The sequence below is a fragment of the Euleptes europaea genome, chromosome 5 (assembly GCF_029931775.1).
Source record: "Euleptes europaea isolate rEulEur1 chromosome 5, rEulEur1.hap1, whole genome shotgun sequence".
Lineage (NCBI taxonomy): Eukaryota > Metazoa > Chordata > Lepidosauria > Squamata > Sphaerodactylidae > Euleptes > Euleptes europaea.
The window spans coordinates 44,818,747-44,840,408 of record NC_079316.1 but is presented as its reverse complement, the minus strand read 5'-3'; the positions used below and the strand labels follow the sequence as shown (position 1 = coordinate 44,840,408).

Here is a 21,662-nt window from a genome sequence, read left to right as displayed (position 1 = left end):
GGAAAGACCTTGCCAGTAAGACAGAGCTCTTCTGTGGCAACCGCAAATTTATATTAATAAGGTATCAAACAAGGGAAGTAAGAGGTTGATATTTCTTCGCAATTTCTTTTTTCTTTCATCCGGGCATTTGAATAGACGGAATTACTAAGGGGCCTGACATGGCGACGGCGCGGAGAGGTCGTTATGCTGATGAGTCCAAGGAAGAAGAGAGAGTTTTCGGCGAAGCCGTTCGTGAAGAAGCTGCAGGGGTTGTTATCGCAGGCCTTTTTTTTCTTTGCTTTTTTAATAAACTTGTTGTAGTGCCTACTGTACGTGCGAACACGGTCAAATAACTAGGCCGGAGCTCTGACTTTGGTCTCCCCCCACCCCGCAAATCCAAGACATAAGTAAACGATCGAATGCAAGATCAAGAACTCTTGAACTTCTAAGACCTCGCTTCAGAAATAAACTTAATTAAAGCAGATAAGTCTCTGGAGTAAACAGCTGCGTGAAAGATAAATCCAGTCTAGATGATACAATAGCAGCTTTGTGTGCAGTTAAGTGTAGGGTTGCCAACCTCCTCCAGGTGGTGACGAGATCTCCTGGGATTGCAACTGATCTCCAAATGAACTGGATAAAATGGCCACTTTGGAAGGTGGACTGTATGGAATTATACCCCACTGAAGTCTCTTCCTTCCCCCAACCTGGCTCTCTTCAGGCTCACTCCTAAAATCTCCAGGTATTTCCCAACCCGGAGCTGGCAACCCTAGTTAAGTGTGATGTGAACCTTCCAATGGAACAAAACTTGTGTTGTGACTTGTTTAGTCCTGTTGAAGACAGTTAAGATACTGCCTGACATTTACAGTTTGCAGCAGCTGCTTTTCAGGTATTTTAATTTGGCACAACATTTAAGCATGCCTCATTGAAGCCAGCTGTGATTAAGATGGCATTAAAAAAAATTCTTTCCCTGAAGCCTTTTTTGAATGATGCCTTTTAAATACAGCATTAGGAATTTCCTCGTCCTTTTAAATTTTGCCCTATCTTTGCTCTTTTTAACAAATTTATTTCAGATTACTACATGATTACACATGAGAGTGATATTTTTGGACTAAAGCTATAGTAGGAACTGGGATGTCTTTCATTGCAAAGAAGTGTGGCATTCAGTTGCAGCCCCCATCTATTATTTTAATCTATGAAGACCAGCTCAAGAATAATGTACGGAAGCGCATCATGCCTGTTCGGAATTTCTCCAAATACTCAGGTACTGCATGTTTATTCTGCTGGTTTATAAACAGTAACTTTTCAAAATGGGTATCTGTAATCATGGCTGCTACAGCTGTTTGTTTAGCAGATTAAATTTGTAGCCAGTTTACAGGGGGAAAAGAATTATCAGCATAGATAGTCCATAGATACTGTATATACTGATACTACACATTAACACTTAATTAACATTTAACAAACATTATGACATACAGCACCTGTACTGTTTTGCATGTTTGGAAAAATGTTACTTCACCCATTCAGTTCCCATATTGAAATTTTTTCTAGAGAGAAGATAAATACTAAAAAGTACAGAGAGATGGGCCAATCCATAAGTATCCTTGCCTTCAGCTTTATCATATCTATTCCTTTCTAGGGTTCAGTTCTATCCATCACAGTTTTGCAAGGTTGCAGAAGTTGTTTGGTAATGGTTCTGATTGGCTGGTCCCCTGTGATGGCACCAAGAAACTGCTCCCAGAAGTTCTCAGAGCAGTTTAGCCTTTTTTTACTTCCCTTTTTTATCAGTAAAGTGATCAGTGCACAGATAAATGAATAAATGTTCATATGGCACTTAAAAAATGGTAAACAGCATGGGATAGAGGCAAGCAAAATTATCAGCTGAGCAAGTGTTTCACCGTTATGTGCATCTGTCATTTCAGTTGAAAAAGTAGGCTTTTCCCCATAACTGAGGGAATATGCCATGACCTGGATGGCTCAGGCTTGCCTGACCTTGTCAGATCTTAGAAGCTAAGCAAGGTTGCTTGGATGAGAGACCACTAAGGAAGGCCAGGGCTGCAACACAGAGGCAGGCAATGCCTCTGAACATTCCTTGCCTTGAAAAAAACCTATGGAATTGCCATAAATTGGCTGTGACATGACAGCACTTTTCACCACCACCAAGGGAATATACATTTGTCATAGCCCTTGATTTGAAAGTTACATTCTGTTGCGGTTCGTGCTGTTGAAATAACTAGGCTCTTAGAAAGAACCTCTTCCTGAGAAGTGGTATGTTATCTTATTCAGCCAGTTATCCAGTAAGCAGGAATCACATTGCTCACCTAATGCAAGCTTTTTAGTGAAATGCACCAAATTATTTATAAACAGTGGCTTACTCTCTTTTATATCAAAAACACATTTATTTTATATCACATAATATATACTTGTATTATGGTTACAAAGTCTTAAAACATTATATAAAGTCAGACAGCATCAGTCTTAAACGTGTATACATAGCAAGCAATCTTTAACAGTCTCTATGTTTCTCTGTATGAGAGTTCAAACCTTAAACCTGTAATATTATTTCATTCAGGAATATATCAAATACAGAAATCTTATCAAATCTTATAAAATATGGTTAATACTATGGAAAAGGATTTGATTATAAACATCTTCATTCAAATCATTTAGAATATCATAACATCTTAATACAGACTATACCTCATCATGTCATCTGTACACCTTCTTTACCTATATGTAAGGTTCTGAAAGGATCTTATGTTAAAGATATTTAAACCCTTTGTATTACAAGATCTTTACTTAGTTTACTCATTTCCAAACCTCTCCAGCTTAAAGCAAAGCTTAGGGAGATTTGTGAAGCTTTCCTGTATTTCCATGTCATTGCAGAGCATATCTTTGGTATATGCAAAGATTAGAGTTCTATGTTTCATGGTTCTATGTAAAAGTTGTTATTATATTAAAGCATATTTCCAGTCTATGCCAAGACCAAGTTCATGAAATTATAGAAATCTCTTAGTGTTCTTAGCCCATGAAAAGGCCTCTGATTTAAGATCAGGAATATCTATAGCTGTGTCTGAATCAGACAACAATGCAAAGCTTCTGTGAAAGCCAATTAATATACTGTGTGTTAGCTTTAAGCTATTTAACTTGGCCTTTCTTTGTAGGACTCTGTTATAAAGTCTCTCTGGCTGTGCCAATCTTAGAGAGTTTTGTAAGTGAATCTGTACTCTGTGTATGTGCTGTGCTTTCCTCACAGAATACAGAGATTCTCCTTTTAGTCAGGAACATCTCTGGCTTCTGCTCTGAGGAGGTTCAGAAGTCCCTCTGTTTATTAGAGGACCTTTCTGACACAATCCCAGAGTAATATCTTTTAGTCCTATGTTCAGGAGTCTTTACAATCTTAATGCTTGTAAGAACTAAAAAGCCAAGCCAGACTAGATCTTTTAGTGAGACTCCATCAATCCTTGTTAGAATTAAATGGATCTATCCATATTTGGAACACTGAGAACCCAATAATCTTAAACCCCACTCTAAAGTTGGTAGGAATATTAAGAGCCTCCATCCTAGATGGAGAAGTCTGCAAGCAGTCATTTCAGATATCCAGCCTTAACTAGGTTATCAGAAATGAACCTTCTCTAAAAGAAGCCTTTCTCAGTCTCACAAGATGAGTTGTAAATGTCTTAGAAATCATTCTAAGAGGAAGAACTTCAGAATCTTAATTCACTCAAGCATCAATGATCTGAGTCTTGGTTTTACATCCCTTGGAGGGGATGGAGAGTGATCCATGTCAAGACAATCCCAGGTTGCAGCTTATCATTACTGATCAAGACCTTGCCTTCTTCAGCCACTCTCTTCTCCTCATCAACCTCCTCGGCCTTGGAAACAGCGTCTTCTCCTTGATGCTTCCTCCTCTTCTGTTTAGGTGCCATAAAGCCTTGCAAGAACTTGCCAGGAAAGTTCTCTAACTTTCAGAGGGCAAGTGCCGTCCTTTTATCTCATTCAGAATCTAAGATTTCTGAGATACGACGGGTAAACATTTCCCTGTACAGAAGAGGGATGGTAATTGTATCACAGTATATAAATTTCAGCACTGAACATAAATTACCATTCAGTAGGTTTTCCCAGCAAGGAAGGATTTTATGCTTCCTCGTTATCTTCAAGGTCAGTCAGACTAGGCAGCTGCGTTTTACTTCATACAGCTAAAAACCATTCTATTCACTCTGTTATACTTCATATGGGGTTCAGAAATGGTGGAATTATACCTTATCTTGCTCATCTTTACCCCTAGGCCCATGACAATTCCATTATACAACATAACAAAATGTATGTGGACAGAAACCTAACATGTACCCCAGTATTTTAGGTTTGGCTGTGAGCAGCAGTGGTGAAGGTATCTTATGCTCTGTATTGTTTCTTTTGTCCATTGTTCTTGGGGGACCTTGTAGCAAAGTTAATATTTTGTCTGTCTGATTTATGTATGCTTTTTTACTTCTGTTTGTTTGTTGTCATTTGTACAGCCAGTCAAACTTGCTACAGTTATGCCCTTCCAGTATTGCACTGTTCAGTTGTATAATTGCTTAGTTATATAAAATGGAGGAGAGAAAAACAATGTAAGCCACTTTGGGTTGTCATTGGGCAGACACAATGTACTTCCCCACACAATGTACAGTAGGACAAAATATAATATAACCTTCAGCACATAAGGTTTCATGTCCCAGTGACTTTCAGCAACAACTACATTTTGAAACTTTAAGCTAAAGTATTGTCCTTTCTAGCAGTTGTGCATCTGTGACTCATCAGCAACAGAAGTGCTTCCTAGTATTCTGCCAGATACATACCAGACAAATAACAAGGCATGTATCTGCAGCCAAAGGTTTTGGGAGGGTTTTTTGTTTGTTTGTTTTGTTACCTTGCTTTACTTTCCCTTTGGTGCAGATTGCAGCAGGGCAGCAGAACAGCTAAAGAATAACCCTCGACACAAGACTTATTTGGAAGGGGTCTCAATGGAACAGTTGCAAAAGTTACACAGTTTGCTCAGAGGGCATTTGGGAGGACAAAGTTTGTCTCAGAGTCTAAAACAAATTCAGCTGAAAGTAACGATTGACCCTGAGGAGAACCTAAACCAACTTGATGACAAGGAGCTTGCAAAAAGGAAAAAAATAATGGATGAGCTATTTGAAAAGAACAGAAAAAAGAAAGATGATCCTGATTTTGTCTACAATGTAGAAGTGGATTTCCCACAAGAGGAGGAGCTTGAATCCTGTGGCTGGGATGCAGATTCAGATGATGATTTTTGAACTATAACCAAGTTCTTTGGATTCATGGAGTCTTGTTACAGTAGGAAGGACTGTCTACATATACTGTTGAAAATGCACTGTTGCATTGTAGCAACAGAACTTGTCTAAACTTACCATTCAGTTGTACTATCAAGAGAGATCTAAGCTTATGTCTTTCTGTTCACGTTTCACAAGGTGAGAAAAAAAAGTCTTCTGAGATTGTGAAAAAGATGTGACCGGCCTCAAATAGCTGTTTACCTACTATTGGATAGTTGGTCACAGTGGCATGCACCCTCTTAAATAAAAATAAAAACTCTCAACAAAACTTCTTTGTTCAGTTTTAACTTTTAAAAATATGTAACAATGGAAGTAAAGTTGTCTTATTTATTGTTTCACATGTTCCTTTCACTTTGTTGGAAATCATATTTTGTCCATTAAGCTGTCTGGCTTTTGTGTGCTTCTCTTTTGTTCAGTTGAATAAGAACATCAGCTACAAAATATTACATTTATATATTATTGTTCCAACAAAATCATACATCCTTTGTTTTATGGAAAACCACTGATATGGTCATGAGAATGTTAATGTTTAGATATGTTGTGCTGTGTTGAAAATAATTCTTCTCATGGTTTCATTAACACATGGGATTTTTTTGTGCCTGAGAAGTAACTATTAAGAAGACAAATTACACTTGTATGTGCTGCTTACTTGAAAGCTTTGTTTACAATAATTGCCAATATATCTTACAAAGGATATGCTTTTATTGTGTTGAAAAAAATCTGCATTTATGTTAGTTACAGAAAGATGTGGTGGCTGGTTGATGTTATTAGAGTGATTCCAATTCCTTCAGCATAAACATATTTAGTTTAAATGACTTCAATGGTACATACCTTTCAGAAAATTATTTAGCATAGCACCAGCGATTGGTTCTGTTTTTAGAACAAATATTTCAAAGGTATTGCAGTGGACTTTGTCCAATTCAGCTGAAACCGTTTTGTAAGGAGCTTGAGCTAATAATATTTGGTTTCTATATTATTTGACTCTACAAATATTTCACAGGTCAATAACACATGGCTATTTTTCTTGTGATTCTCCTGCGAATGTAGCGAATCTCCATTGTCGTAACGCATGGTCATCTCCCGCCTGCAGGTCCAACCTGCTTCTGTTGCAAAACTTCCCCAGGTTTTCCCATCCCAGTTTTGTCCCAAAAGTAAATAAAGAATTGCAGCAATTGTGAGTGCCCACTGGTGCGTGTTGAAACAAAAAAAGAAAAACCTCGGAGTTAGGTCAACCCTTAACCAGCCAATCACAAAGCAGTGCCAGAATTGATGACCACTTCCCTACTATTCCACTTTTGCAGGATTGATGCAGGGTGGTGTTCACCATGAGTTCAATTTTTTTAATCTCAGGATAGAAAAGCATGAAACATGAGAGGAACAAACCAATGACATCCTAGCCATGCATAAATGACCACAGTCTTTTTGGTGGCAAATAGTTTCATCCATCACTACTGACAGGATTGGAGGTCAGGGAATTCGACTCAAAGGATGTGTGTGGACACAGGTTTATGAGGTCAAAGACAGGTAAAGGTAGATAAATTTTCAAGTATTGCTTCTTTGATTATGCACGTATATAAATATTAAAACTATTCTGTTGTCTCCAGAGGACAATGTTTTATTGTTTACAGGGCAATGATTTATTATCTGTAGATCTGTTTCTTGTAAACCTATGTACTTAGTAGGCACTCTGTATCATGATCATTTAAAATTTCTCAGGCATGAAATGTATTGGGAATAAATTACATTGCTGTGCTTGGACACTACAATCTATAGTGGTCTAATATTAGAAGTCGTGTGATTGTTTTTAGTTTATTTATTTATTTTTGAAATGACAGGACATGTAATTAACCTGTGAAAGAAAATGACTCTTTGAAGACCATTCACATTCTTACTGTATTGACTACCACACCATCAACAGAAACTAAATCCTAAAATGTCATTAGATCTTTATCGATATTTTACCACCAAAAGGTAGTCGCAAAAATGTAATATGACCTCCCATTCTGTGATGCCTTAGTTCGGTTTAAAATGTTATATTGCAAATTGCACATATTTACTCAGAAAAAGTTCAATCATGAATTCAATGATAGTTATCATGAGTTCAATGATAACTACTCCCACATACCTGATTATCTTAACCAGTTATCAATTTGCTTTACATTTCTGAGAAGTTCTTTCTTGTCTTCAGCACTGCAGATTTTGATCTGTATGTTTGGGGGAAGTACAACTGCAGCCTCTTGGTTGTGTTTTCCTAATATATGTTTTTATTTGGTGGTATTGTTACCACGGACCATCAAAAATTCATCTATACAGTTTTCCATGTATGCCCATCTTTCCCCCTTTACCTCACAAAGGATTTGTTGACCCAGCTAGAACACAGAGGCAACTTGAAGCATGAAAGAATTAACCTACTTCAGTAAAGGGATATAGTATGATGCAGCATGCTGAGCAGTCTGTAAAAGTTTCTAAAATGTGGGTCCTGTTGGGTTGTTTATTAGACATTATAATGAGTGAGGAAGCCTGCAACTTTCTTAAAATGAGGCAGATTATTTAATTTCTATTGGATCAGGGGAACCGAGTGCTGAAGATGCCTCGATTTCCCTCTGAAATTAGGAGATGGCCCACATAGTTGACATAATTTCTTTTAGAAACCCTCTTCATGCTGGAAGAGCCATAACGGCCCATTGGTTTACTAAAGAACTGGGCTTGATTAAATTAGTTGGACTATGGTTAGCACAATGATGGGGAGAAACTTGTAATTAATACGACCAGCCACAGACTAGAGTCCATTTTAGAGCCTACTTTGTGGCAATGAAAAAAATTACTACCACGAATCATGGTGGTGAAAAAAATTTACCTCACCATCGACATTGCATCTCTGCAGTGTTTTCTTGTAGAAAAAGTTCCAAGTGGATAAGGAGCCTGTTGTACATTGGTCCTCAGAAGGAGTTGGGAGTATCGATGGCAAACTTACTATGACCAGTATGCTAATATTTTGCAGAAAAAAATTCTTATATCCATTCCAATTTAGACTCTGCTGGTTTGGATCTCACTGTGGATGTGCCTCAAGCTCTATCTTTTCATATTTCTTTGGATAACTGACTGCTAGCTGGAGCAATCTGAGGACATGGACTTGCTTGACCTGTGTCCCTCCTGAGCAGCCAGGGGAAAGTCTGGCCCAGTTGAATGCAGAGGTCATCAATATCTCTCTGAATGATTGGAAACTCTTGGCCGTGTTAAAGGAATCAGAAGAGGACATATGAAGCTGCCTTGGTTCATCAAAGTCAGTGCTGTCTACTCTAACCGGCAGCGGCTCTCCAGGGTCTCAGGCAGAGGTCTTTCACATCACCTACTTGCCTAGTCCCTTTAACTTGAGATGTCGGGGATTGAACCTGGGACCTTCTGCATGCCAAGCAGATGCTCTACCACCGAGCAACAGCCTCTCCCCTTCACGTTCGTATGTCCTACCCAGAAGAGCAATGTCTTCTTTAAAAATCTTTATTGGCTCTATCACGGACCTGTCTCAAATTGATCCTTATCCTACCCACTTGGTAGGTCAGATGCTTAACTGTAGGCCAGCATAAAACATTCCAGGCTCTTGAATAGCAATTTTTCTTGTGGTTTTCCTGGAGAAATTGATTATTTAGGCCATCCAAATGGATGGATTTTGCTGGGGGGTGGACAAATGTAATTCGGTTGATTCTCCTGGATGCTCCTTTGATTTAATGCAGCTTTGATTTAAAAAATAGTACCCATGGTATCCTGACATTTTTTTCAGGGATCAAACTGGGTGGGGTCCTGAACTCCAGTGGCTCAGCTCATTTCCTGAAGGTTCAGAAGATGGATCTAGGGATATGATTTCCTACCCCAGGGATTCATCTTGTTCCCCATCTTGTTTAACATTTACATGAAACCACTCAAGAAAATCATCTGATATTTGGGCTGCAATATCATCAATATGCAGATGACAGCTCATTTTGCTCACTAAATTCCAAGGAGGCTGCAGAAGCTAAAATGGCCTGGATGTATATGGACAAAATCAAACTTAAACCTAACAAACTAGCAGTTCTGTCGGTTGGTGCTTCAGATGACCTGGGAGCTCACCTGTCATGTGGATGAGATTGCATTCCCCTTTAAGAATCAGGTGCACAGTTTGAGGTGCTCCTGGATTGTCCACTGAATCTGATTGTTAGGATTGTGCCTGCGGTTAGGAGTGACTTTTGCCAGTGGAGGCTAGCGCACCACCGGTGCCCTATCCTAGAAAAGGCTGGCCTAGCTACAATTATCCCTGCCTTAGTTAAATACAAATTATTGTAATGTGCTCTAAATGGATCTAGCTGCCTTTGTTGAATGTTCAGAAATTTCAAATCAGTTCAGAATGTGCCTAAAAGCATATGAATACATGAAGCCTCCTTATACTGAATACGTGAACATATGAATACATGAAGCCTCCTTATACTGAATCAGACCATTGTTCCATCAAGGTCAGTATTGTCTACTCAGGCTGGCAGCCAGGGTAGAGATCTTTCACAATACCAGCTACCTGATCCTTTTAACTAGAGATGCCAGGGACTGAACCTGGGAATTTTTGCATGCCAAGCAGACGCTCTACCACTCAGCCATGGTCCCTCTCATGGATGCAGCTTGGATGGAGCATGTAACTGTGATATTCATCTATATTGGCTGCCTGTTCATTTCCAGGCCCAAATAAAAGTATCTGTATTGATCATAGAGGTCCTGACGGCCTTTTCATTGGTGGCATTATGCATGTGGAAGGTTCTCCCCAGAATAATCCATCCAATAGTGGTTGATCAAGATAAGCCCTGTGGTTTAATAGTAGAACATCTGCTTGAATTTGGAACTGTCTTCATGCCAAGCATTCCCTGGCATCTCCAATTAAAAGGATCAGGTTGTAGGTAATGTGGTAGAGAGAGCACTAAAATGAGGCAGAAGGAAAAAGCCACTGAGAACCTTTGAGGTAAATGCCCTGGAGGCAGCTCTCTGAGGTTAGCCAGATAGAAGAATTTATCTGGGTAAAGAGCATGTCTGTGCAAAGTAAAGCTGTGCCTGAAAGACAGGTCACTGAAGTATGGGCCTCAGGCCACCAGCATACTTGACTCTGTGGTAAGAAGTTTCCATTTTCATTTCCACCACAAACTGCGGCTGGGCAGAAAGTATGTATGCACACATACTTCATTAAATCAGAATGATGGTAGTTGTTGAGTGCATTGCCATACAATATATCATTGTCATCTTTCCTAGTAGGCTTGTGACCCCAAAAGCCTTGTATGTTGCTTTAAAAATATGTCTCTGTGTCAATGGTTATAAAAGCAGTACCTGCCAAACTTTGCATTTCAGTAAGGGTTGCTTCTGTTTCCTGCAGTCACAGCAGAGGACTGTTGCACAGAATTGGTAATACTGGCCGCATCTCACTAAAAGGCAAGTATTGTTTGACACAGACTACCCCCCCACACTCACCACTAGATGCTAGTTAGGCAGTCTGTACAGCCCACACTATAGCCACCTAGATGTACCTTCCCATGTATCGTCACTTGATGTCACAGTCTCAAGTGCACGTGGGAGCTCATAAAAGCCAAGGGTTGCAAGGCACCTAAAGGACAACTGGTCAATATCCTTGCCGAAAAGCCTGTCCCCACTAGTTACTTTGACAGATCAATCTTCTAATCAGACCACAATGAGCCATAACTGGAGAACATGTGCACCTCAGAAAGCACATGGTTTCAAATGGTTATGCGGCTGCTTTCCCAGGGCTTCTTTCACAGCTTGCACTGTGACTAATGTGGTTCTCTCAATTAGTGTACTCTCGTCAGATAAAATGCAAAGTTCATTCCTATTTCTCCCTAAACCCCTACTGATTTTTCTGCTGGGTAGCACCAGATGCCCATACTCATAACCACATCCTGAACTGAAGCTGCCTTTCCCCGAACAAAAGGAGAACCAGTTATCTTTGTTGCTCCTACAAAGGGCAGAGGAAGCTAGCACATCTGCCTAATAAGAGAGAGGAGGCACAGTCATTTCTGGCTTCTCTCAAGAGCATTAAAAGAAACTGTTAAGCATATCTGAAAAAAATAGGGCATCTTGTACCCGCTCAACAAGTTTAGGGGCAGCAATAACCACAAACCTTGGAAGGAAAGTTGTCAGCTGTACCTGTTGGAGTATTTAAAGTACACTGTTACTGATTTACTAAGGCTATACTTTTCAAAAGTCAATTTCTAGGCATTATATACTGTTCAGGTTGCTGAAAAACTATATAATCTGTGGTATACAAAACTGCGTAGGGATGTGAAGAGTTAAACAGGAGCAGAACTGGAAAGAAGAACTCTAGTTAGGAACTGGTGATCAGGAGGTTCAAAGCATAGAATGGTGCAAGAGGTTTGGCATTAAGATCAATTTTAAAGCAGCTCTTTGTAAGAATTTGGCTCTGTTAGCCAAATTTAGATTGGTGGTTGATATTTGGATGGGAGACCACCAAGAAAGTCCAGGGTTGCTATGCAGAGGCAGGCAATGGCAGACCACCTCTGAATGTCTCTTGCCTTGAAAACCCTACAGGGTCGCCATAAGTCGGATGCAACGTGACAGCACTTTTCACCCCACCAAGCTACCTAGAGAGTTCTTTCTTTTTAACTGTAAGGTAGGATATCACTTTTAAGAAAAACAAATAAAGTGTGCAGAAAATGCAGATCCTTTGAGCTTGCCTTTAAGCTTGCCTTTAAGCCAGTTACTGCAACTACACAATAATGTGAAATGATACTGTTATGCCCTTGAGAATTTGTCTACTGCTTACTCTTCACGCAAATGGAATAAGTCGCACAGGCATGTGCCAAGTAGAACCACTTTAGGGATTGTTGAACTGTGTGTGAACTTGCCCAGGCAACAACCTTCTTTATTGCATACCTCAACATTGTTCTGGAAGAGAACATCTGTTTAGGCTGGGCTAACTCACAAAGCAATTAAGGCTTGTGAAACATGAGCACCACAAAGTGTCTTGCTCTCTTTCACTTGTACTGCATGTTGGTTATTGCAAAATGGAACCTGGGTTGAAATTGCCTACCCGCGCGCACACTTCCGCAGAGTGTGCACACATTGCAGAAAATGGGCTGTGGTTTCCTCAGAATGTGGTTTTCCTGCCTGAAAAACCTCTACCACAGGGAGGCCTCAAGCAGTCAGCAATGATCCACATATAGCAGGCTCGCTGTTTGCAGGGTTATGGCAGCTTTCTATAATACAACCATAGCTTTGCTTCTGTAGCAGCTACCTTCATGGGAAATTTACTATTGGCATGAAAGCGCTAAGTCCCAGGGAGAAAACTCTATTGTGGAAAGCACTATTAAGTACAAACTGGTCTTTTGGTCTTTAACCTCTTTGTGAATTGTTTTTCATTTCACTGCTAGTATGTATCCCTGGCAAATTTGTATGAGGTGTTAACACCAAATAATAACTCACATTTCTCAGATGGGACCCTCCTATTTGATCTTTTCAAATGCAGAGCTGCATTGACCCCTCTTTACAATACAGCATATGATCTGAAGGATTTCAGTTCTGTATAGGCTTATTTCTAATGATCTTCAACCATCCAGTTGCTGAAAGGACTTGAACACAGCTTATTCCCAGAGTTGTATCTTAAAACTCTCGTATCTTGAAAAAGAAACTAAACCTGAGCAATACATCAATAATCATTGCTTATTATTAGTAGGAAACAAACCATTTATGTACCAAAATTCCTTGTACTCTGAAGGCTTCAATTTGACTTTTGAATAATGGCTAGGATCAGACAGCATAATTCCTTCTCTGCTTAAAATTCCAGAGTACTTTCTATCTACCAATTAAGCATGTCTAAAACATAGGTGTTAGGATGTCAGTAAAGGGATTATCTGCTCCTCTTTATTATTAGGTTTGTAATGCTAAGAGTGAACTAAGCATTATTCTGAACAAGCCCTACCCTAAGGGTTTAATCCTGATGAAAGATTGACAAAGGTCATTTATGCACGGTCTCTTTACCCTCCTTTATTCCCTGTTTCAGCCAGGATCAAATTTTTCGGTATGCAGGTTACCTCATTCCTTGGAAGCTCGATGCTGTTTCAACGCAAAATGAACCCGGCTTTTCCCATTCCTTTTCTGGCCCGAATTAAACAGTTCATCCTGGCTCATTCCGGAGTCACAGAGCATGCATACTCTGTTCTCAGGTTGAGCTTCGCCCCACCCTTTACCAAACCCCTCTTCAAGGCAGCGTGCAGATAGCCAAACAATGGAAGCACAGAAGATTGGCTTATCTCACAGCCAATCACGAAGCAGTGTGTAAAGAGGCAGGGATTCAAGTGCTTCCTGCTACCTCTGAGCTCTTTCTGAGCAAAAGAAAGGCTTTTTTAAAATGAGGTTTTGATTCCCCCCCTTTTTTTTCCAGATTGCTCCGTTTTTTGTTCTTAAAATGTTTTTTTAATGTGGCAGTTAGGTCTGGGGGGAAAGAAATCTTTTCTCAGGGTGAGTACTGCAAATCAGCCAATTACAGAGCAGCATTTAAAGGGGTGGGACTTGATTTGAACTTGGGAGACTGCTTTTCTGTATTCATGCCTCCATCAGCACACAGTTTTGTCCCTGATCATTCCAGCCAATGCATACAGTTTCCCCCAACCCGGGTTACTTTGATCCTGGCTGAAACGGGGAATAAAGGAGGTTAAAGCGACCATGCATAAATGACCAAAGATTCAGTGGAGTTGCAAAGTAGAAAACTTTTGGTGACAGTGTGGCAGACGATGTGCCTGGCCAAAGTAATTCCCAGTTTCTTAAATTACCAATAAAGAGAAAAGCTCAATCTTAACTGAAATGCACAGCTAATCCTAAACATATTATACTGGAGTTTTATTGAAGTAAATGGGATTTAAAGTGCCAGTGGATTTAGAAGGGTGTAACTGTTTAGCATTACCCATCATAAAAATAACCTGAATTCAGCCTATAGCCAAATAAAAACAAGAACAACAAAACAGCAGAGAACCAAGACAAAGATGAAATTAGCATGAAAGCTACCTAAGGGGGCAAATCCAATAAACCAACTACAACTAAAACAGACAAAATCAATGGGTAAAAAGGATAAGATGTAATGGTACCAACTCAGGAAGGAGAAACTTGAGTATTTGCCACAGTTGTTGTGGATCTTTCATGAAACTCAACACAACCTTATGGTATTTGTGGTGGTGGAAAATGCTATCAAGTTACAGCTGACTTATGGCAACCCAGTAGGGTTTTCAAGGCAAGAGATCAGGGGTGGGGAACCTTTTTTCTGCCAAGGGCCATTTGGATATTTATAATATCATTTGGGGGCCATACAAAATTATCAACTTAAAAATTAGCCTGCTATATTTGGTCAAACATTTAGCCAAGAGGCACGACCGGAGACGGCTCCGAGTGTCTGCCACATAGAGCGACTCGCTTTTGAGCTCTGGTGTCCCCAGCTGGGCCCAAGAGATCCAGGCAGGGCAGCATCCTTCTGAGCTAGAGATCTACCAGGACCCATGAAGGGCCAGACCAAATGATTTCGAGGGCCTTATACGGCCCCCGGGCCTGACGTTCCCCACCCCTGCAAGAGACGTTCAGAGGTGGTTTGCAATTGAATTCAATAACCTTTAATAGGCATAGTACAAAAGACAGCTCATAAGGTGGTTTGCCATTCCGTGCCTCTGCATCATGACCCTGTTATTCCTTGAACATCGCCCATCCAAATACTAGCCAGGGCCAACACTGCTTAGCTTCTGAGATCTGACAAGATAGGGCTAGCCTGGGTTATCCAGGTCAGGGTATGGTATTTACTAACACACAATACATTTTAAAGAAGTAACAGTAAATATTTAAAATACAAAAAATGGCTTTTGTGTTCCTTATTAAAACCTCAAAAAGATCAAGGGAGGGAAAGAAACCACATTCCTCAACAAAATACTCATATGGAGGCAGTTCCTTCAACAGGAAGGCCCAAGACAGATTTTCTTGGTGAACCAAAACTTAGGCCCAACCTCCTCACCAGTGGTTCTTATAAGAAATGGCCTAAGATTTTTACTGGTGCAATACCAGCTGCTTACCTCCTGGCACATGTGCCTCACCTGCGATATATCCTCTACTTCATCCCTTATACAAATTCTGTTTATTCTCAAGGGTTTTTTAAACCTCTCTTCTCTTTGTTTAATTAATATTTACACCACATCAAGTACCATGAAGCATGAAATTGATCTCTCATCAGGATGCCAATAAAGCCACATAATATGCACCCAACAACTTATATAACATGGTAGAAATTTGGAGCGACTGTTCTATCTATGCCTAGCCTTACAGGGCATGTTTCTTTAAGAGATAAGAATGGCTACAACAGGAATGTTTTATCCTAGACTTTTGACCTGTGTGTGTGTTTTTTTTAATATAACCTTGTGTCCAAAATTCTGGGCCTCCTCTGCCTTTATTAGCCAGTCACTGGAGAAGGAATTTTCATACATGGGGAAGCAATGGATGTGTTGAACAGAGAAGATTGCAGCCAACAAACTGTGATGTAACATAAGCAGGTATGCTGCCTGCAAGATTCTTCATTCAGCTCCCCCAAGTTTTTTACAATTCAGCAGAAATTGACCACAATGTTTAATTTATTTTTCCCCTTCCAAAAGCCGCTCTTTCCATTGCACCGTGGTTCTGATCCAAATTGGGCCTTTGTGGCACTTCTAAATTGAGTTCGCATGGGGATCTCACTGTTTCCATCCTGCTAGTTTCCTGTGGCAATCAAGTAGTAGATGGAACATGTAGTGTTGCCCCCGGACTGTACCTTTTGCATTTCAGTGTTTTCCATTTTTACATGTACCTGACAACTGATGATATACTTCATGCATTTGACAACAGTTTATGCCACAATCAATTTGACCCATTGGGGAAAATTACATGTGGCCATCAGTACAAGCAAGTTTCTCCAACAGGCACATAGCAGCTCCCAGAGCCCTTTCAATTTGGGAAGATGGTACATTGGGGTCACTTAAGCCCTCTCTACGTATATTCCATTGTTCTGATCCAAAGAAAAAGAAGAGGAAGAAGAAGAGTTGGTTTTTGATGTCACCCCATGGGTCAGGAATGACCCGGTGCTTGCACAGGGGACCTTTACCTTTACCTTTTTTCTCTACCTTTAAGGAGTCTCAAAGCGGCTTACAATCACCTACCTTCCTCTCCTCACTACAAACACCTTATGAGGTAGGTGAGGCTGAGAGAGTTCTGAGAGAACTGTGGAAGAGTGGGGAAACAAACCCGGTTCATCAGATTAGAGTCTGCTGTTCTTAACCATTTCACAACGGCCTCTGCCAACCTCAGAATTATGTTCTAAGCTTAGAACTCCCAGAGCACATCTGTCAACAGGACAGGGGAAGTTACAAGTGCTTTGTAACATGTATTTAGGTCATGGTTTCCATTCTTGCCTTTATTGCAATGTATGTGGCAACCTGTACCTCTTCTTTCTTTCCTCCCCCACCAATGTTGACCTACAATATCCTGGAGTGCTTAGATGGCTTTAGAAGATTAGTAAAGAAAAATGGATAAACTCAGGAATGTAAGAAGAAAAAAAACAAGAAGCCCCACAGTACACCCTCTAACATTAAGCTTCCTCCAAAGCCCTTCAGCTAGTGTCTTAAAAAGGCCAGAAATGGAAACAATTTTTCTTTTGGATAATAAAAATTCCTAAGAAGCAATATCTCCTTGAGAGTTGCCTTTATTCATTCTTCACCATGATTAATTCTCAGCATAAGGCTCCTACTCCTGTCTTCTCTGTAAGGGATTTCCTGTTATAAAATATTGTACAATATTCACTTGTACTGTACTTTCAGTGCACAAGACTGCAGGCATGTTGTCCTATCCCCTGCCAACAGCAAAAAAAATTATGCTAGTAAGGCAGCTTCTATCGAAACATTTCCGCACGTTGTGGTTAGAATCACACCAATGGACAGGCAACTGTAGCTTTCTGTGTTGGCCATCCCCATTCCTGAGGCTCAGTGACTCGCTTCTCTCCCCCCACCCCTCACGTCAATACGGGCTGGACGTTCTATACCTGCGCTTCACCATTTGCAGAATCCGTTGTCTGAAAGTCAAAAAAATGATGGCAAAGGCAACCAGCAGAGCTAAGCAAGGGGGAAGAGCCAGCACCAGATAAAGCAACACCATATCTGCTGTGAGCCACCTGCAACTCTGGAGGACTGTTTCTGGTAGATTTGCTGCACTGATTAACCTGGAGGAGTAGTTGCAGGTGACTTGACTCATGTCCGCAATGTGTACAGTGTGGGGACTGCGAAGGGCATCCCACCACCCCAGACTGCAGCAGTCATAGGGATTCTGGCTGAGGTAGATCACACGCAAACTCTTCCCAAGCTGATTTTGCATGACACGTTGAGGTAGAGAGTGGAGGCCATTTCTCCTGAGATCAAGCTTGCTCAGTCTCAAGCCTATTAAAGACCCAGGGAAGCTGGCCAGAGAGTTTTCAGACAGGTCCAGGTTTCTGAGCTTCTGAAAAGCAGAAAAGTCCACATTTATGCTTGCAGCAGACAGGCCGGTGTTCCTGAGAGAGAGCACCTGCAGGGAAGGCGCCACATCTTGCAGAGGTACCAGGCCAGCAAGTAGTGCACTTGGATTGTCAGAAAGATCTAACTGTACTAAGGAAGCACCCCTGAAGACATGGCTGCCCAACACTTTGAGGCTACAACCAGCCAAGTAGAGATTCCTCAAGGAGCCAGCATTTCTGATATCTACGCACATGGGACTTGCAGCACTCGCAGCGCTTCCACAAATCTCTACTGGGTTGTGACTGAGGTCAACTGTAGTGATCTTTGTTGCATGGGTAAAAATTTCAGCTGGCAAGCCACGCAGTCTGTTGTTGTTTAGATTAAACCATCTGAGGTTAGGTAAAGTCACTCCAGGACTGAAGCTCATCTGTAGATCCAAGAGCTGATTGTAGCTGAGATCCAAATGGACGAGGGAGTTTAGCAATTCCCCCTCGTGGATGTGCAATGTTTCTAAGCAGTTGTGACTGAGTTTCAGGTGAGTGAGGGAAACCATCCCTTCAAAAAATCTTTCAGGCAGGTACTGGAGCCGATTCCAGCTCATGTCCAGAAAACTCAGGAAAGAGAGGACACCATGGCTGATTTCTTCCCAAAGGTTGATCGTGGTGACATTGGTGGAATTGCCATACAGTGACTGCAGTTGCAGTGTACTCTCTGAATCATTGAAAAGTTTGCCATAAAAGCTCATCCGATTGTGTGTAAGCAGCAGACTTTGCAGTTTATTTAGCCGGGGCAACAGTGGGAAGAACAGGAGCTGGTTGTGGGAAAGGTCTAGTGTTTCTAGTTCAAAAGTGGCATCATTCTCTGCAGCCAGGAACCATTCGATGTGGTTGTTGCTGACATTGAGCACCCGCAGTTGGGCCAGGTCAAAATCCACAATGCAAGGCATGTAGTTGTAGGCCAGATTAAGATACTGCAGCCCTTGTAAACCTTCGAAGGCACCAATCTCAATCTCAAAGATGTAGTTCTGCTGCAAATCCAGGTTCTGCAGGTGGGGCAAGTTTTTGAAGTGAGAGTCATCCAGCCTCATAATAGCATTCCTGGCCAAAAACAAGGATTCTAAGGAAGACAACTGCTGGATCAGTGTGGCCATCATCTCCTCAGTGAGTTGGTTTCCTGATAGGTCCAGCTTTCTCAGGGCAGGCAAAGACCACAGAGCAGCTGCTGTCATGGAATAGTTCATGAAGAGAGCATTGTTGGCCAGGAAGAGAAAACTAAGAGTCCTGCTGGCAAGGAAGGCCCCAGGTTCAATGAGCTCCAACCTATTCTCGCATAGTCTGAGGCTCTGCAGGAACAGATACTGCCCCAAAGAAGCATTCCTTACAGTCTGTATACTGTTGGCATCCAAAAGAAGTTCCTCTGTCCCAGCAGGCAAGTCTGCTGGGACAGAGTCCAGCCGCCTCCGATTGCAATCAGCACTTCTCTTTTCCTGCAGCAAAAAACCAAATCGATTTGTGGAACAGCAAAAGGTGGAACAGGCTGCTAAAGCCAGTGCAAATGGTACTGGGCAGAGGGAATAAAGTGCTTAAACCTTGAAGGACCTAGGCTCAAATCTGTGCACAGCTAATAAAACCACTGGGTACCCTTTGGCAAGGCATTGCCCCTCAGCCGCAACATGTACAAAATGAGAACATTACAGTGCAATCCTATGATTTAAACTGGAGTAACTTTGCATAGGATTGCACTGTCAGTGACCTACCAGACCGGGATATTGTGAAAATGAGAAAGGTAAGGAACTGGAATGCACTAGTGTGAGGGAGGGGGGTCCTCTCAGAGAGCACAGCCCTGGCTTGGCCACAGTTGTCATATACCTGGAATTCCTTTTCTCTCTCCTTTAACTGGTTTTAGCACTATTTTGTGCCTGTTTGCTGGTCCCTTTGGCAACTGCTTTGGCACAATCCTGTTTGTTTAAAGGAGGAAGATTCCTCTCCATGACTGTATAATCCAGCCAATGAACAATCATATAGCCAATATGATAGCATCACAAACCCATATAGCCAATCAGATTAGGCTCTGTTACTACGTCATAGAGCCAAATCAGAATAAGGGCAATACTGCATGCTTCCACTCTGAATGACAGGACATTTTCATCCTGTTTCATGTGTTTCCCCTCTCCCAGTAATTGCAAGGGGAAATTTTCTCCATAAAATGTGCCCCTCCCCATTTTATTGCATCGCTAATAGTCTCTGTACAGATGATCTTAGGGCAAGATGACAGAGCTTTTATATACAGAATCTAGCTGTTCAGCAAACAGATATATGAAAAAGGAGGCATGATCCCAGTATTCCTCCACACATTGAGTCTGTGTGCTTTTGAAATTCTGGTAAATGGCTCCTGACTTATATATATACTGGAAAAGCATTACAGGAATTTTTGAGGAACTCCACCCACCGTTTTACTATATGGGCGTAGAATGAACACTCTGTTACACAGTATACCCTTGGTGTGTGAAGATTGTATATCTGCCGGCTTTCCATGCTACCTAACTGGCATACACACAGTGAAGCAGCTACCTGTACAAGCTTCACATACCTTGTGATGATGACTCATGTACAGCTGTGTAAGGAAATATTATGTGTAATGTACTTCTTGCTTACTCACAGAGAAATTACCTCAACACACGGGAAAATCTGTAATATTGCAATATTTGGGATTTAGCTTGCTTGATTAGTTTGAGACACCACTTCCAGAAACCCATCACTTATCCCACTGCTCTTCCAAAAAGCTTACATGGTTTCCACCATATTCACACAACAGCCATGCGAGGTAGATTACACCAAGAGAGCCTAAAATCACTCTGTGCGCTTTGTGTTAGAGTAGGGATTTGGACCGGGGGCTGTCCAATCCTTTTCCGACAGTCTAACCCTTACACCACGCCAGCTCATATGATTATATCACTGTTTCTGAAGCTCTTTGAACTCATAGCTACCTTCAAATCTTATTCCATCTTCTGGAGTCCCTGACCCAATAGCAATAACTCCACAGCTGTTCCACAGCCCAGTATGCAGAGGTCCTTGCATGCAGTTATGCTGTGTGGACTGAGGCTCCTATCCAACAGAACCAGTAAAAGAGAGCTAATCAACGGGACATAATTGACTGCCTTCTGAAACAACACATTGGGAAGATGATGCAGCAATTCTTCCCAAACTGAATTTAGATGGTGCAGGCACTCCCCTAAAACCAATTTAAACAGGAGCAGTCACTCCCCTAAAACCAATTTAGATAAATAGGGAATCCTCCTGGATGAGCATTCAACCCATAACTGTCTTGGCCTATGGCACAAGGAAGTCTCTACATATGTCAGAGTCCTGTCTGTTGCTGAAACTGTGTACCAATTCTTCAAGTGTCCAATGGCTTCCGGGGAGGTGGGAAGAAGCACTATTGGACTACCTAGAATTCAACCACCCTCCAAAGCCACCAAACCAAAGGGTCATAGGAAAACTCTGGAAAAATATTCTTTAATGTTCCTAAAATGGACAGAGAAGGGCAATGGCCAAACATGCTAAATTCTTGGGACAATGTAGTGATTCCTGCCAGCTAGTGACACGTTGATCAGATTGTTATATGGAATGAATATGTTATCATTTTACTCAAAATGCCATGTTGAATCTATATTTTTTAATAAAGACTTTTGTAAATGAGAAACAATGTTTAGGGTTTCCAGAAGACTCACTAGTTTGCAGAGACTGTGATCGGCTGAAGGCTTGCTTCCCCATCCTGTATCTAGGAAAACTACACACAGGAAGATGCTCAAGGCTATTAACGCCAT

At 41.2% G+C, this 21,662-nt stretch overlaps 2 protein-coding genes across 2 annotated transcripts; one reads left to right on the top strand and one right to left on the bottom strand.

The window, feature by feature from the left end:
- Nucleotides 1–5,300, top strand: CEP19 (centrosomal protein 19). The gene is made up of 3 exons (XM_056849311.1): nucleotides 1–15; nucleotides 1,100–1,240; nucleotides 4,912–5,300. The coding sequence occupies exons 2-3, from the start codon at nucleotides 1,111–1,113 to the stop codon at nucleotides 5,271–5,273; spliced, it is 492 nt and encodes a 163-aa protein (XP_056705289.1). The 5' UTR covers nucleotides 1–15; nucleotides 1,100–1,110; the 3' UTR covers nucleotides 5,274–5,300.
- A 12,063-nt stretch (nucleotides 5,301–17,363) lies between these two features.
- On the bottom strand, nucleotides 17,364–21,662 carry NRROS (negative regulator of reactive oxygen species). The gene is made up of 2 exons (XM_056849302.1): nucleotides 21,567–21,662; nucleotides 17,364–19,322 (listed from the first exon to the last, which is right to left on the bottom strand). Exons 1-2 carry the CDS (start codon nucleotides 21,660–21,662, stop codon nucleotides 17,364–17,366), a joined length of 2,055 nt encoding a protein of 684 aa, XP_056705280.1.

Bases quoted from the DNA above. Each gene is read 5' to 3' on its own strand.
- CEP19 (XM_056849311.1), top strand. From the start codon at position 1,111: ATGTCTTTCATTGCAAAGAAGTGTGGCATTCAGTTGCAGCCCCCATCT. The intron at 1,241-4,911 runs GTACTGCATGTT...CCTTTGGTGCAG, and splicing joins GAATTTCTCCAAATACTCAG to ATTGCAGCAGGGCAGCAGAA.
- NRROS (XM_056849302.1), bottom strand. From the start codon at position 21,662: ATGGCGTTAATAGCCTTGAGCATCTTCCTGTGTGTAGTTTTCCTAGAT. The intron at 19,323-21,566 runs GTGAGTCTTCTG...TTTTTGCTGCAG, and splicing joins ATCACAGTCTCTGCAAACTA to GAAAAGAGAAGTGCTGATTG.